Below are 16,825 nucleotides of genomic sequence, written 5' to 3'. Positions count from 1 at the left end.
CCTACATACATTTTAATAAACATTTTTTTAAGTATTTTACATTTAGCATTTTAAATAGAATTACATTTTAAATGGCATTTTAAATGCAAAAATACCCAGCCCTGCTTGTATGCAGTAATTATAATCCATCAACTAACAGTAAGATGTATAATATCAAAAAAACTCCAGATTATAATTTCACACTCAACAATGCAACTGGTAACTAATTATACATGTGTTATAATACATATATATTACATTTTTATTGTCGAGCGTGAAATTATAATATTCATCATGATATTAAAGACATCATAACATCTAACTTGCTATATCTGGAGTATCATGTTGAATGATGTTGTTTACATACACACACACTCTCTCTCTCTCTCTCTCTCTTTCTCTATGAATAATATTTCATAGATAAATATAATGATAAACATGCAAAGACGTACAAAAGTGTTAAAGAATATTCCATTAGGAGTTTCTGCCATGTATTCTATCGTAGGGAACAACAGATAGCACTTCCGTATCCTTTTATCAATGTCACTGTCCTTCAGCAAATTGAGTACAAACCAAGCACCTATCGAATGTCCAATGAGATGTAAATGCGCATTCTCCGGAATGTATCTTTTTATGAATTCAGCCTGCAACCGTAAAATTATAGCTTTATTATAAGAGGTCAAGAGATCAATAGAAAGTGCTCGAGGGCTAGAGTATTCACCTTGTGTTGAACTTGCGCTGTCAGACCATAGCACTCTGTCCACTTCTGATCGCTGGGCATAGCGATATCCAGGTTCTCTGGTGGCTGAACATGCCCAGCATGTCCGACGACCCACACGGGTGTGTCCGACGTTAATCTCGACTTGAGTGTTTTGATAAAGGTCTCGTAAAATCGCGGAACACCTGGGTTCCCGGGAATGACGAGGACTATATTCTTGCTGGAATGTGGTAGCGGATCTTCCTCTATCCAACGGCCTTCTGATATTACCTCGGTCTGCACCTGATTACAGTTGATCATAGCTCGACGCATATTTTATCTTGAGTTGTACAATCAAAGTATTCGTGTTCGTACAATTTATCAAATTTAACAGTCGCTATTTTTTACGTATCGTTCGACGTTTAGCTCAAATCGACTGAGCAAAGGTCAGTTACAATCATCACAGTCTAATATAACGGTACATAACTACCTATGTTGGTTGGCATAACTACACGATATCACAACTAAAGTGGAACGGAGACGATTATTCACGTGAGCCGAAATAGCTCAGTTGGGAGAGCGTTAGACTGAAGATCTAAATGTCCCCGGTTCAATCCCGGGTTTCGGCAAAACTTTTTTTTTTTTTCTTAATTTTATATAATTAATCAATTGACGAATTATAAAATAAAACTGATAATTTTCTTTTTTTTAAAACTTGTAAAGCTTTAAAAATATGCTGTGTCTCTATAATTGTTACAAGCGAACACGAGCATTCTGTATGTTGCGATATATTTCGAGATCATGTATTTTATCAATAATTCGCTATTTGAGTATTTAATTCGTTGTTCGATGGGAGGTATATTTTTTTAATGTTTAACATTATTTTTTCAAACATGTTTTCTTACATCGATAATTTTTTTCCAGGAAATTTTCGAACAAAGCAACAGAGGACTCTGCCAGTAACGCTTTTAAAATTGCACTGCGAGCCAATTTTTATATTCTCTTTGACAAGTTATAGTTCATATTAAATTAGAATACGGAAAAATATTGATTGATATATTAATATCATCGATTTAATGAAATATACAGAAATATCTAAATTCAAAATATTTAAATTCAAATATCTTAATTCGTGAAGAATTACACTTGCAATCCGAGAAATATTAAGACATCAAGATCTGGATATCTTGAAACATATAAGGATTTCAAAAATTTGTGAAATAGCACACATAAAAATGTTCAATGATCCAACTGCAAATTCTTGACAAATAAATATCTCAACATTTTAAAACCTCATTAATTTCCTTAGATATTACGTATTGAAAATATCGAATAGATCTTCAACGTTATCAGAAAATCAAGATATCATAGAGGATATCTAAAAACATAATCAAGAATGTTTCATGTTTATCAGATATTCGCACGAAGCGTTACCGATCGCTCTCCAGATTCAACGCTGACATCGCGATCGGCGTCACGGATCTTTCGTGTGATATCCGGTTCCACCGGAAAACGATGAGGAGTAGAACAAGAGAATAGCCGGTGCCGTTCCACGACCGCGTCTCGAAGCCGTGCTTTCCATCGGAAAAGTATGGCGGCGGTAATTCGAACGCGCGTCATACAGTCCCGCGAGTGGAGGCGCACGCGTCATGGCGTTTGATCGCGCGCTCGCGGGGCGGGGCAATCGGTACGATTGTGTGTATGCGAACGTGGACGCAAAAAGCGCACGGGTTAGTCTCGTTATCGGGGCGTGGAGTGCGAAACGAAGGGGGGGACGGGGGGGAGTCACCGACGGGTAGGCCGCCCCGTTCGCGGGGAAGGCGCCATGCTGACGCGCACGCGACATCCTCGTAATCGGATGATCGTTCTTCCGCGTCGTTCTTTACGCGTGGTAGATTCGAGAGCCTTCCAGGGTCTTATTGCGACAACTGACAATGTAAGCCTGACCGTTGCCAAATTGTTGTCTCGCTAGAAACAAGAATTGATGAATGAAAAAGATCGTAGAACCAGATCTATGTCAGGTCAGGTTAGATTAGATTAGGTTGGATCGTACTGCCGCCCGGATATAAACTTGTGAAATGATTACTGTCGATTGTTTCGTTCTTATTAATATATTTGTGAATGATTCGAAGAAATGCTGAATGCTATCTTCCTTGTATCGTGCAAGCAGTAAATTCTCGCATGACAACAGCTAATAAATAGAAAGCCGTGATGTAAACATATATAATTGAAGTTTCGACAGTATGCCCGCGCGTTCTCTATAGAAAATTTTATATTATACATAACAACAACAAGGAGAGCCTTGTACAGAGATAGGCTATATATAATAAGACTAAATATATTAGTCGTCAACATATTATTAACTTTTTCCTTAAATTATGTAATATTTTAATTGTTATTTTTTTTTTATAAGTTTGCAATTATTTGAATAATTTAATGGAGTATAATAGTATTCCCTGATTTAGATTTATTTACCGCATATCAACTTTGGCACTGTTCATATAGCACAAATGTCCAAGGAACTTTTTGAAGAACATTCTGAGAATGTCCCAACGTTTTGAGAACGTTTGCGAACATTTCTGGGATAAAGTATGCTGTATGGGTGATTGCTTAAGAAAGAAACGCCGAAAACAGGTATGCAATTTATTTTAAAATACAGACAAAGTTTAGCTACAATTATTCTGGTGAATTAATTAGACATTCTCTTTGTTGTAGGAAAAGATAATACCTACTTTGATTTCTAACACGAAATTGCAAAATCATAAAAATAATAACATTCTCTATCTGTTATTCTCTCCCTATTGTTGCGTCACAATAATATCCTAACTAGAAATGGAGTATGAAATTTATCAAATTGGCACGTATATGGCAATTTAATAAAGTATGCTTGCACGAGCTTTTGTAAGTGCACATCTACAGGTTGTCCGTTAAATTTTGACAAAACGCTCGTGTGTAGATAGAACAGACTAAACTAAGTCGAAAAGTCCTGTACCATTTTGCAATTTTCGCATTAGTTAACAAGATATTAATTACTAAAAATCGCTGCATACTATTTCTCAAATAATTTTTTACTCAAATACTATCAACTTTACAGAAAAACAGCAAGAGACAAAAATTGTTTATTTTCTTCTCATAAAGTTCTGAGAATTTTTTCAGAATTTTTTAATATCACATTTTTTCATGTTGGTTGCCAATAAAAAAAAATGCAGTACTAAAAAGTTAATAAAAAATTCTGAAAAAATTCTTAGAGTTCTATGAGAAGAAAACAAATAATTTTTATATCTTGCTGTTTTTCTGTACAGTTGATAGTATTTGAGTAAAAAATTATTGAAGACTAATATATTCGACAATTTTTAGTAATTAATATCTTATTAATTATTGCGCAAATTGCAAAATGGTAAAGGATTTTTCGACTCAATTTGGTACGCTCTATCTACACATGAGCGCTTTGTCAAAACTTACCGGACACCTCGTATAGATGTAGATAAAAAAATATGAAAAACAAGGTTGATATTATATTTGTCGTATGACAAATTTTTCAAGTCTATTGCTTGACTGTAGAATAGATATCTGAAAACTTTTCTGTCCTGCAGCCAATTAACATGCAGCAAATGTAATATTAAAGGATGTAAGACAAAAACTCAATCGATAAATAATTAATAATCAAATAAAATATATGAATATAAGGTCATAATTAGTGACGATATGAATTATTTTTAATATGTGTCATAATCGTACTCATATAATCTAAAGAGTTTCTCTCTGTAATAAGATCGTAACTTCTCTTAGTGACGTAGTTCATACAAATTAGAGGAAGAACTGGCATCCAGTTGGTTAGGTAATTTTGTTATTACACCGTTAATAATTCCCGGTATTATTATAGAAATCAATTATCTATCAATTGTAAAATAATCCGTTCAAGAAAAACGCAATTATTTTCCAATCGATCGGGTGGAAGTTGAAGTTTCTACAAAAACATTGCAATTGTCAGCAGATTCGCCAACTGTCCCCTCTCATTATCGGCGAGAAATTTTCGTACAATTAATTACGCCAATGAAATTTCAATCTGACATCGCCGTAGGTCGTAAGACAGCAGTCGAGTCTACGGAAAGAGGTGGTGCCGACCTTCGGGGAGGGAGGCGTGCTCGTCGACGATGGGCGTTGCTTCGCAGACGAGGCGGTGCGCTTTCGCCCCGTTCTGAGCGAACTACGGCGGGGCCACGGCTGTCCAAGCCTATGGTCTGCAGTCACAATTCGGTCGTTCAGCGGTGTGGACGTTACACCGCTTTGTGTCGCGTGTAAATTTCGATTACCGGAAATGTGATTCGGCATCTCCAGTCGAACGTTCAAGTCGGTTTTATCCCGTTTATCCGGGTGCTCGTCGGACGCGCTGGTCTGCACTGCTGGTGACGATCGTCCGAGATCAACCCAGGCACTTGGACCGCGCTATTAAGGATATTATTGTTCAATTACTCCGGTAATTTCGAAGCTGGGTGAAACTATTGTTACGACGAAGTAGTATTATCCATGGTGTCACTTCCACAGAACGTTTTTCTTGAAAGATCCGCTCGGCGAAGCGCAACTTTAAGCTACGCCCGGCCGGCGCGGCGCCTGTATTAAAGGGAGATATGCCCGAAGCAGCGACGGCGATCGACTGACAGCCGCTCCGTGGAATTGGAGCCGTTTGGAGCGGCCTAGCGATTTATGCTCAAGTGATATTGTAATATTATCGTCCAGTGACGAGATGCAAAGTCGCCAGGGTGAATCCATGTAGATCGTGACGCGAAAGGCGGACTTTGAGGAGGCGAGCTGGTGCGAAATGTAGCTTGCGAAAAGTCTTCCGTGCTTCCTCGAAGGGAAGACGGGCGGATCGGTTTGTTGATTCTCTGAGGATCAACCCATGTACGTTGCTCGTTCGTGCTCGCGTTCGTTCGTCGAGTGGTGAAGCCCGGAGTGATACCCCGAGGTTCGCGAAGTTTCTACCGCCGTTAGAACAGAAACGTCAGGAAAAAAACGTTCCCGACGCTTCCGTGATGTGCCTGTGAATTGGATACTTGGAAAAAGGACTCCTTTTCCCATCGCGTCAGGATGGTGGAACACTGTTTGCCGGACGCGTTCGACTAATCGTCACAGTGGAGTTCTGCTTAATCGCAGGTAATTTCCGACGGCAACGCGCGCCTGGGTTTCTGCGTGACGAATGCTAACTGAATTCCAATTGACCTGAGCTTGGGATAGACCTCTTATTTACGGTTTTTCAAAATATCGCATGCATATGTCGTTTACACAGAACTTATGAACTGTGTAGAACGTACGCTGTAATTAGTTGGCCGTCACCGAACAATGGCTTGCACTGAACGCGATAATTGCGCGGGTTTTCATCAGTCTTCATCTCTAGACTTTTCTGAAGAATATTCCTTATGGGAGCGGTTGTTATTACGAACTTTCAGGGGAAAATAGCTTGGGAAATTGTTGAGAGAATTGTTACGTATTAAAGAAAATCTGCGGTTGGGAGCATTTTACTAGATCTGATACGCGTAATTATGCGTTTCGTCACGATTATCTTCATTTTCGGGTTTCTCTTGCATAGTTAGGAAGATTAAAAAGATTATACGCCTCTTAGTATACGAAGACAACTGCAAATGTACTTTCTCCGTCGTCGACAACGATCGATAGCAACTACTTCACACTTAGTAGATACTGCTCCGCTTATTAGCTCCCTTATCTCGAAAGTGGCGTAAATGCAAACATTAGGAATTTCATTATTTATTAAAACAATCCGATTTTTTCGAAACTCGTAATATTTCAAAATTGTGTCATTTCAAAAAATAAATTTACAAAGATTAATCGTTGCTCGTCTTCGAATTCGATTTGTGGTAAATTTAATTTTACATCTGCTTGGTGATGTCAACAATTCGTGGCTCGTTGAAGTTCCGGCTGACCTGCAAGTATCAACGAAACGAGCTCCGTCCAACAGCTGCGCGAAACAATTTATTTAGACCCGGCCTAGCGTGATGTCGCAAAGAAGCGAGTCGGCCAAGAGTTTCTCAGTCGTTCCTGTCTTAGATTTTACAATGGGCCGAATGTTTCATGTATATAACGAAGTTACAGATTTGTCAAGGTACAGCTTTTTTATTCTGGATTTCATCATAATGTGTATCTTTTAAGAATCTCGAGCTGTTAGAAAATAACTCTACGGGAAAGGACAATTGCCGAAGGAAATCTGAAATTTTTACTGTAGATTTTAAACAACGTCAATGGAACAATGGTGGCGCGTAAGAATAGTAAAGGACAAGGTTAGACTGAAAGAGAAAGAGAGAGATGAATAGATGAGTATAGATTTATCCTGTGGAGTTTAAGTCCCTCGAGGACGGTCAAAGAGTACACGCAGTAATAATGCAACTTGCAACTACAAAAGATTTTCAGAAGTGAAGATCGGGAAATTTTACGCACACAAAACACTGCGTAAGTTCTCGAAGCAAACTCGATAAAACAATCTAAACTACGAAGATGTAAGAGTGAATTACGTAAGTAGGAAGCAAGTCGATATTTGAATGAAATCGGCGATGCGTTAGCAATATATATAACAGTATCTTATACAAGTGAGGGAGAACATTTGCAGAATGTTGTTGCACGACAGCACGGCTAGTTATAAACAATACAGTTGTGCTAACAATCAATTATGCTAATCAGTCTTTATCGCACGTCCGCCTTTCACATAATCTAATTGAAAAAATCTAACGAATAAGTATTTGAGCTGATCTTTTTAAATCAAATATAACATTTAATCAACTTACGCCCATTTCTACCAATGTATAATTTAATCTTGGCTCAACTTACTCTTCACCTTTTTATAGTTCTAACAGTTAGAAAAAGATGAAGAGTAAGTTGAATCGAGATTAAAGTTAATCTATATTGGTAGAAACGGGCATTAATCTACACTACATTCATCAATGTAGTTTTCAATCGACTTAATCCACGTTTGTCAATAATGAGAAACTACAGCAAGATAAAATAAGTACATCAAGGTGAGTTGACACAAATCTCGTTGTAATTTGAGTATGAATTTCTTTGAAATTATTACAGACTGATGAGCGACAAGAATCGAAATTAAACAAAGCGACAGAAATCAGATGCTTATGTGGGAAAGAGAGGAAAGAGGGTCCACCTCGTGACGATCTGTTTGTCCGATTGAAAGTAAAAATGCTGCGGGTCGTGAAAAATTTTGCGGCACGAGAAGGAAGTGGTAAAAGTTCAAGTGGGGGAAGGATAAACGAAAACAGCAGCACGTGACTGTGTGAGTGAAGCAAACGGAGTGAAACGGAGAAGACGTCGCTCGCTTGCAGCAACGTCTCCTTCATCTCGGAAATGCGTTTCTATTCTTTCGATCTGACGTGAATTTATTTACGAGGACTTCCTTCTTTATTAAACTACGTAAATCTGATGGATGGAAAATACGGGCTGGTTTCTCTTCAGTAACAGCAGAGCGGGATAAGGGCCCGAAGAATGTTTTACAGAGGCGGATGATGTGGGACATCGTCATTTTTGTCCATCTGGCACTGCAATTTCGCAGGACATTGAAAACCACCTTCATCAGTGTCTGAAAGATCACTTCAGTAGGCTATACTTTGACCTGAACCTAATTCCAGTCTTGTACTGTGTCTTTTTAGAAATTTAATCGATATCTACTGACGTTTTATTTCTACTTCTCGCGTCTTCAGCTAAATGCATGAATTAACATTACGTGATAGAGCAACTTTCTATTTTATTTATATATGAGATAAAGTGAAAATTGATTGTCGATTGACGAAATAATTTTAGCCTGTCTTCTACAATGCTCGACGATATAATTCATAGGATATATCGTGTTTCGCAAAAACACATGCGTACCGTCGGCAAACCGCAGAGCGAATTTCCGCAAGCTGCAACTTCGGAGATGACTTTCTTTAAAAGGAATACTTGTATCGCACACAATTGTTATGATGGAGGATAAAACTTAACCAGAGAACAATCGTACTTTATGACATCATGCATAAAATATTCTCCGCTGATATATAAACAACATAATGTTGAAAAAGTTAATAATCTTTATAAAATATTATGTATAAAAAATTTATATTCTTTTTATTGTATCTTATATTTGTTTCATCATAACGATCTCACTTAAATTAACAATAATAACAGCATTGATGTCGTGTAATTTTTATGATAGTTTTAATATAAAATATTTTTACATAGAAAAAAAAATTAATTATTGCCTGCAATAATGTAGCTCGATATCTCTGTTGTATGGGATTATCGTTAGTAAATATTAGATACGAGAGAGATAAACGAGCTATTTTCTTTTTCTTCGATGTCAGGATATTCCGATGATAATTCGATCTTTTTAAATGTAAAACACAATTTATCGATAAGTTCGAATGAAATAACGTTTCATTTCAAGCCACCGGCGTACAAATCACACTCTACACATTATTCCCAGCATGATCGTTGCGTAGGATCAATAACTTATTAATCAGATAGCGTAGTCGTAGACTAAGGAATTTTTACTTAACATCGGCTTCCACATTTGCATGATTACAGTTAATGCAATTTTAATATCGAACCAATAAATTTCTGACCTGCGATCGATCGCATTTAGCGATTTTTGTTTCCCTACTAGTAAACGATGACACTAGTGCGTCATCCGACTATAGATATTTCATAAATAAATATTAAAACACTGGGAGTTACAAGATGAATCTATATGTTTTTACACCTCATAATGAGCAATTACGCAACAATTTGCATTAGTAGTTACAATACAGAAGGCCGTAGAAATTCAACCAATTAAAGACTGTTTTGTAGAAATAAATTGATAATGCTGACAAATAATTTGGGAGCATCGTGAATTTATGTTACAGAGATTTAAATTCCGTCAATCATTTTCTGATAATTTTAATTGTAGTCAAAACATTTTATCAATCGAATGAGTATCATTCAACGCGTTCTTGCATAATAATGCCACGCAATTTAAAAAAATATATATCGGTCGCGTAAATAATACAAATGATAAAATTCGGATGTAATAAAAAAGGAACGATAAGAATAGGAAAAAATTGATAAATCTTCAGAGAAAACTGTGAAAACAACAGTAAAGGAAATCAGATCCAATAAAAGTTTCTTACGTGAGGTGAAACGATTCACCGTAGATATATTGTTATGCATTATCGCAATCACGTTATCGATAAGTATACAACTGTGATTAGATCATTGCATTATATATCCTAACTTCGTTTGGACAACGTTCTGTTTAACGGATAACCGATGTATGGACACTGTACACGAATGTTTTCCTTCGGCTTTTTCATAAAAAATGAAGTTCCACAAATACTTCGAAGATACATGAGCAAAGTTCAATAAAACGTAAATAAGCAACATAATTTTATCTCACGTTTTATCAATTTATAACGAGGCTGAGAATATTATATTTACCAAGGATATTATATTTATATTAATGAACTCTTAATTAATAGTCGATATATACGTGCATTTATCAATAACGCGCAAAGTAAGACGCCCGTTTACCTACAAAGGTCGCTTTAAATCGCTCTGCGGTACTTTTTCTATAACATATAGACACGAAGGCTACGAAGAAGCGGGGAAAATGTGGGAAACCGGTTTGTCGCTTTAAGGCAACATTATGCGGTAGTGAGTCTGACAAAGTTCTAAGACCAGGTACTTTTTGGCGGAATAACTGTGGGAAATATAAATCGTCTTCACGTTGCTTCTTCCAAGATTCTTCGAAAATTACAGTTTCTGTACGTAACAAATTTCCTGAAAAAATTGAAAAGTTCGAGAAAACATTTTTAGGCGGACTATTAGGCGAAAGATACATTTTTGAAAAATTAACGCAGAAATTTCGTAATTGCATGTTGCGAATTATAAATAGCTTTAATGATCATTAAAAAAATCCACGGAATATATAGCTCTGCTGGGATTAATTTTGGAGCACTCTCTTGCGCGGTCTCACTAATGTTCATAAAATAAAGAAAGCAAAAAGAAATTATCTCTCGGAAAACTTTATTTAAAATTTAACCCTTGTCAAGTGTCACAAATATGATTAAGTTTTTAATACCGTGAAATCTATAAACGATGCGTCATTTAAAAGCGTCGTTAAAATTGGAAGATGTATGCAAATGAACAATCTCGATATCGCTCTCTGACTTTTTATTTTTTACATCTCACGGCTAATTAAAGATCTCGCGGCATATATCTTCCGAAAATTAAATCGTTACCGAAAATATACTTGATAAGCTTTTTAAAGATTCTGATCTGTTGATTCGCACAGTCCCTCCCGAAAAAGTTGACTCGGCTTGAGGTTTCGTCTCAACCGTATCAATCGTTCGCTGCCTGTCCCGTGTCGGGGTAAAGTGGCGTTTATTTGGCTTCGACGACTATCATTTCGAGCGTTCGTTACCGAGGAGGACCGCCGTTGAGGTGCGTGCAAGCAATGTTCCGCCTACTTTGCCGGAGGAGAATGTTCGGAGGTCCCGCACGACACGGAGCGAGCGAGCGAGCGAGCGAACGAGCGAGTGAGCGGCTCGCATAGTCGCCTCGCGAATCACGTACATTTGCCTGCCTGGCTCGCTCCTTAATGCGGCCGGGAAGTGCACTTTCGCGGAATACGAGAACAGAAATCGTTCTCGACGACGATCGTCCCCGTCGTCGATTAATGACGAATGCCTAACGAGCCGCGGAACACAAGGAACACGAGAGGAGGATTCCGGCGCGCGTTCTCCTACGTAAAACGTTCAGGGAGAAGTAATTCGATCCTTCAGTGCTAATGCCAGTAAGTTTTGCTAAGAAATCGTTGTAATTATCGTGATTATTATAATTATAAATTTTTATAATGTTACGATCGACGTAACACCTTTGCCTTTTCTTGTAATTTAGAAGAATCTAAACACAGATTTTTTTTTTTTTTTAATAGTCTAACAATTTCTTAGGAATAGGTATTTAAACTTTTTATAACTGGTATTTAATTTTGCTACTTGCACAACATTAAACTACACATATATATAAATCATGGAAGATTTTTAACACAGATGGAATAGAAATTAACAAAATACGTCATTGATTAAAAAAAGTAAATCGTGTTTCGCGACTGAAACGCGCCCTTCATTCGAAAATTCGAAGGTAAGCTTGACTTTATGGACTATTTCGACCCTTCTCTTTAAAACGCAGCTCGTTAGGAAAGTAACGTCTACCAAAGTATGAATTTTAATTTCACGTTATTCCACGCCGCGGCGTTCCCCTCTCGTCAAACAATAGCGCGTATTTGAGACGATCCGAATTACGGAGGAGTAAGAGGACTCGCGCGAGTGAACGCCTACCTTTGAGCGAGCGGGCAAGCGAGTGAGCGGGCGGTCGCGCACGTGTTTAAACTCACACGCGAGCTAGAAGCAGAGGCGTAGAGGTGAAGAGACGAGGAGGAGGTGGCGGAGGAGGAGGTGGCGGTGGAGGAGAGAGAGGAGGAGGAAGAAGAAGAAGCGGGACCACACTACGCTCTTACCTACGCGCATCACGTTGCGTGTAGGACCAGCGCGTTGCGAGTGCGTTTCATGTACTCCTCTCGTCCCTTTGAATGATGTGACCGCTGGAGAGTACTGTGAGGGGGAGATAGTAAACGAGTGAGTGAGAAAGATAGAGATAAAGGCAGAAAGAGAGAGAGAGACAGACAGACAGACAGAGAGCGAGCGAGAGAGAGAGAGAGAGAGAGAGGGATACGAGGCGAGGCCTTCTCTCCTTTGTGCCTTGAACCGGTCGCCTTGCCGTCTTAGCGCCGTATTGCGAAATTTCGTCCTATCAGCTTCGTGAAACAGGTTCGCGAAATAATCCAAGTCCCTCTGCAATCCGTAGGTGGCAAACGCGATCTTTTTGCTCGTGTCACGAGCATGAAGAATATTGTAATTTGCATGTATTAATTATGTATTTTATATATATATATATATATAATAATTTCTCAAAATAGGAAATTGTCAGAATGGAGACCTATGATACAGGAATTCTCACTTCTTATTTGGATCCTTTGAAGATATCAAAAATTGCAGGCATTTCGAAGAAACAAACTGAAGAAAAACTAAATTTTAATAAATATTTATTAAATGTAAATATATATTTATTTGATACAAAAATAATTAATTTGATTTAACTATTTTTTTTTATTAAGTAAATATTTATTTATTGTAAGTAAATATTTACATAGTACGTACAGTAAAGAAATATGTATTAAGATTTAATAATTTTTTTCAGTGTAAAAATTCAGACAAATCTTATCGTAAACAAATTATGTCATTTCATTTCAGAATCAAACAGCGATGTTTGATTTTCAGTGAGATAAACTCATTCTTATGTCAAATTATAATTTTATTTTAAATTAAAAGGAAATTAAAGAGTGTGAGAAGGTGTAACAAATCGAATATTTCAGACCAATCTGTCATTCGAAAGATCGGATATTTCATATTACAGAAAATAATTCTTTTCAATTCATTTTAATTTAACTTTTCATTATGTATTAATAAATTTAACTACCGGTGTCTTTATACTCGATATTTTAAACGACGATATCGCCAAGAAATATTATATATGTCAATTTTAATCGCGTACGTCGGGAGTATTGAAAATTATAGATTATAATGTCACTGAAAATAACTATCGTGATTATACTTATCGCGGCGTAATTTGTCCGCACGATAAATGACCGATGTCATAGTTCTAAGAATATCTTGGAAGGATCCTCGAAGATCCTTGCGTTTTTTAAACCGAGTTTTCAACTCGGAAGAGGTATCCGCGAAGAATTCCTCAGGCTAGTTTTTTCGGACTTCTCGGTTTCCGCGTTTAAATTGTTTACAGTAAGCTATTAACTCCGTTCGTGGATGCGTTTGATTACGAGCGATTTACAAAATTTATGGAAACCGACATTCTGCTCCGTTTTGATCTTGGTTTTAGAGTCAATGGTTCAACACGCAGTCAACCGAGTTGTGTCGAGGACCATGACGTAAGTCTCGCTTCCTGTTTGCCCGGGTCGGCTTGACATCGGCACGACCACTGCTCGCCTCCTGGCCTCCCGTTTTTTGCAATGCTTTCGACGTATTTACAATAACCCTCGCCGCGAATGCCTGTCACCTTTGGAAGTTCAATCTTCCACGACGCGACGTCTGGTTTGGGATTTTAATCTCCTTAACTGAGAGGCTAGGAAAACTTCGAGGACGAGTTCGATACATAAAATTGAATATACATTTTGATTTTGTCTTTTTTTTCTACTTGTAATTTGTTGTTGTGAAATGATAAATAAATTTCAAAGATGTAAAAAAAAGAAAGTCTAATAAGATAGTTTTTAAAATAAAATCTATCCAAAGAAATTCGTAAGATAAAGCTAGAAGTATGTAACTCTCTGCCGTTTAATTCAAAATTAAATTCCTTTTAATTGAGATTGGATAATAAATGCTTTACGAAATGATAAATTCTGAAATGTCGGAGAACCAAACGCTAAGACTGGACGTATATCCACGAACGCGTCGAACAATTATTTCATATCCGTCGCAGTAGGGGGTGCAAATGGATCCTAACGAATACGGAGTTTTCTCCGGCGAAAATGGAACTCCTAATGATCTGCCTGCTCGCCGGGGGTCGACGGCAAGTACAAGCCGCTAGACAAGAACATTTGGAAAGCATTCGATCCGCTCGTCCTTCGACTGCTCTCTTGGCCTGGGCCGACCGTCAATCATTTAAGGGACACTATTCTGCCTCCTCTGCCTCATCGTTTCCCGTCACTCCTTTGATCCTACCCTATAATATTGTTCCTCCCCTCCTTCGGCTTACTCGAAATATTAGTTCGGCCGCTGCTGCGCCATTCTCGTAGATAGGTATACGCTCGCCTTCTTGATTTCGCCTTCCCGAACGTTGTCGCTTCCGAACGACGATTAACTACTACGCTTTGCCAGCAGCAGCTGCTTCTCGCACCACCTCGTAAACCCGAAAATATCAGCCAATTATCGTATTTCCAGACAACGACGTTGATAGCGTCTCTGAGCGATCTTTTCGCTTTTTTCGGAAATTTCGACTCGTATATGTCTCTCAAACCCGCGTAAGATGTAGAGAGGAAAAGAGAAAAGAAAAGAGGAAGACGAAAAGAAAGAGAAAAGCGTGAAGTGGAGTTGCTACACCGAACTAGAAAGTTCTCGGACAGTTTTCCCGACTGACAAACTTTTTCTTTTTCTGACCTTCGCGAACTACAACCTTTATAATGATTATTAAGGTTTCGAGAAAAGTGCACAGAAACAAAAGAAAGAGACCGACATACGGAAGAAAGTGTAACTTCGTTAGTTCATATTATGAAATACTTAACGATGATTCATCTTTTTAACAAAGCTCCGTTAATTATATTAGAAATAAAAATGTGAAAGTCTTAATATATCGATTATTACGAACTCTGCTTATTTTATTTTTGAGATGTCGGCTTTATAATTCTGATTAACTTAATTCGACTTCTTCGTCTTCTCCTCGATGTTTTACATAACGGTGAAAGAAAAGAATCTGTAACTCACGATTAGTTGATTTACACTATCCGCCCAATTAGTTTCCGCCTAATATTATTTTATGGGGAAAGCAATACAAATTGTATTATTACAATGATAATTGCCGGTGGCCTTCCGAGGAAATATAAAATATCCTCGGAGAAACCGGTCACACTATTCAAGTGTAGCAACGATGAAAGTTGTAAGGCAATATTCCGAATATTCATGTTGGCTGTATATAACGTCAATTTGCAGGTACAAGCTTAACAATAGCTTTTCAATTTCGAAAGATATTTCCAACCTGTAGAAGTGATAGTAATCGTCGAGATCTCTACCATTAGAACTTCACGGTATTGAAAGAAACCTTGTAAAAGAATTTGACAACGGTCGTTATAATTTCAAAGTGCATCTCCGGTTTATAGAAGTGACGGTAAGGCGATCAAATTAAAGTTTAGTTAAAATAAACCGAAAATGTCAAGGATTGATCTGTTACCTATTTGCATTCCTTCGGGCTTGATTTGAGATTCTTTAATTCTAGATATCGAATAACCGCTATCGAATAACTCGCCCATTAAAATATCCGCTCTTTTTCTTAGTTCGCCCTATATCTTCTATGTACGTAGATTCCGATACGTATCTACGTACAATCACACGATGCACAGAGCATTACAACCAATTGTGTAATCTTATTTCACACACATCGACGAAACAAAACCGCACACCCGCCGGGATTAATTCTCTCCCTAATTGACCGTATTTGTTTCGTATCCAAAATAACAAGTGCGCCCAATTGGCTATAGGTAGTTGCGTTAAAAAAATTTGCTCTATCGACTCGAGCGGGAAGGGGAGAGCAACAATCGACCTGCGCGTGACGGAGCGAGAGAATATGAAAGAAGGGAACAAGGGAGAGAGAAAGAGAGGTGCGGGCAGAAGGAACGGGAAGGGGCAGGATGGAGATAGCGCAGGCATGCAACAGAAGTAGATATCGCAGCATGATATCGCCCGAGCGCGCTTTGCTACGTGCGTCAGAGAGAGAAAGAGCGAAGAGGTAGGGAAAAGGGGCGAATGCGGACTGTGAAGAGCGGGGCCAGGCTCTAGTCAGAGGGGCAGAACCGGCGAAGAAGGGACCTATAATCGCTGCGATGTATACCATGGGTTCTCGCAGAAGCTTTACAATTTTTCAATCGTTTCCGAAGATTCAAAAAAAATTTAGAAAAAATACGAGGTTGCGAGAATTCGAAAAGTTCAAAGGAGTTACTTAGAGAACGCAAGGAACTCGCGAGGATCCTCCGAGAATTCTGAAGATTTAATATATTAGAAGATTATAATATATAGAAGATTAAGTATGATGTATCAATGCAAAGATCAATGATTTATTAACTAGTCGACTTTAATATTCTGATATACTTTCTGGCACGAGATCTTATCCAGTCATCTAAAAAATTATGGCTTTCCTATATGCAAATCAATGTAAATGCTGCGAGATATCTAGAACGAACGTCGAACGGTTAGGAAAGGAAGTACTATTGTATTTTAACTATTTACTTCTTATTCCTGCATTTTTAATGATTCTGACGTTACTCCAATCACACGC

General features: G+C 37.9%; 2 protein-coding genes and 1 non-coding gene across 3 annotated transcripts in view; 2 read left to right on the top strand and 1 right to left on the bottom strand.

Annotated features, from left to right (window-relative positions):
• The window catches only part of sturkopf (lipid droplet associated hydrolase sturkopf), a 1,800-nt gene extending 667 nt beyond the window's left edge, over nucleotides 1–1,133 (bottom strand). The window contains exons 1-2 of the mRNA XM_018455408.1: nucleotides 701–1,133; nucleotides 432–623 (exon numbers count right to left, since the gene is read on the bottom strand). Of these exons, the coding sequence (XP_018310910.1) occupies nucleotides 432–623; nucleotides 701–1,009 (501 nt within the window). The 5' untranslated portion in view covers nucleotides 1,010–1,133. The remainder of the gene's footprint in view (nucleotides 1–431; nucleotides 624–700) is intronic.
• A 99-nt stretch (nucleotides 1,134–1,232) lies between these two features.
• TRNAF-GAA (transfer RNA phenylalanine (anticodon GAA)) lies at nucleotides 1,233–1,305 on the top strand. The gene has a single exon. It is a non-coding gene; the product is annotated as a tRNA-Phe (tRNA).
• A 4,443-nt stretch (nucleotides 1,306–5,748) lies between these two features.
• wge (BAH domain and coiled-coil containing protein winged eye) overlaps nucleotides 5,749–16,825 on the top strand; it is a 48,594-nt gene continuing 37,517 nt past the window's right edge. Inside the window, exon 1 of the mRNA XM_018455411.1 lies at nucleotides 5,749–5,830. The gene's annotated coding sequence lies outside the window, so the exon portion shown is untranslated. The remainder of the gene's footprint in view (nucleotides 5,831–16,825) is intronic.

The sequence above is a fragment of the Mycetomoellerius zeteki genome, unplaced genomic scaffold (genome assembly GCF_001594055.1).
Source record: "Mycetomoellerius zeteki isolate Tzet28-1 unplaced genomic scaffold, Tzet1.0 scaffold48, whole genome shotgun sequence".
In the NCBI taxonomy this organism is placed as follows: Eukaryota; Metazoa; Arthropoda; class Insecta; order Hymenoptera; family Formicidae; genus Mycetomoellerius; species Mycetomoellerius zeteki.
Note: the sequence above shows the minus strand (reverse complement) of the source record. Positions and strands in the feature narration are given on the sequence as shown.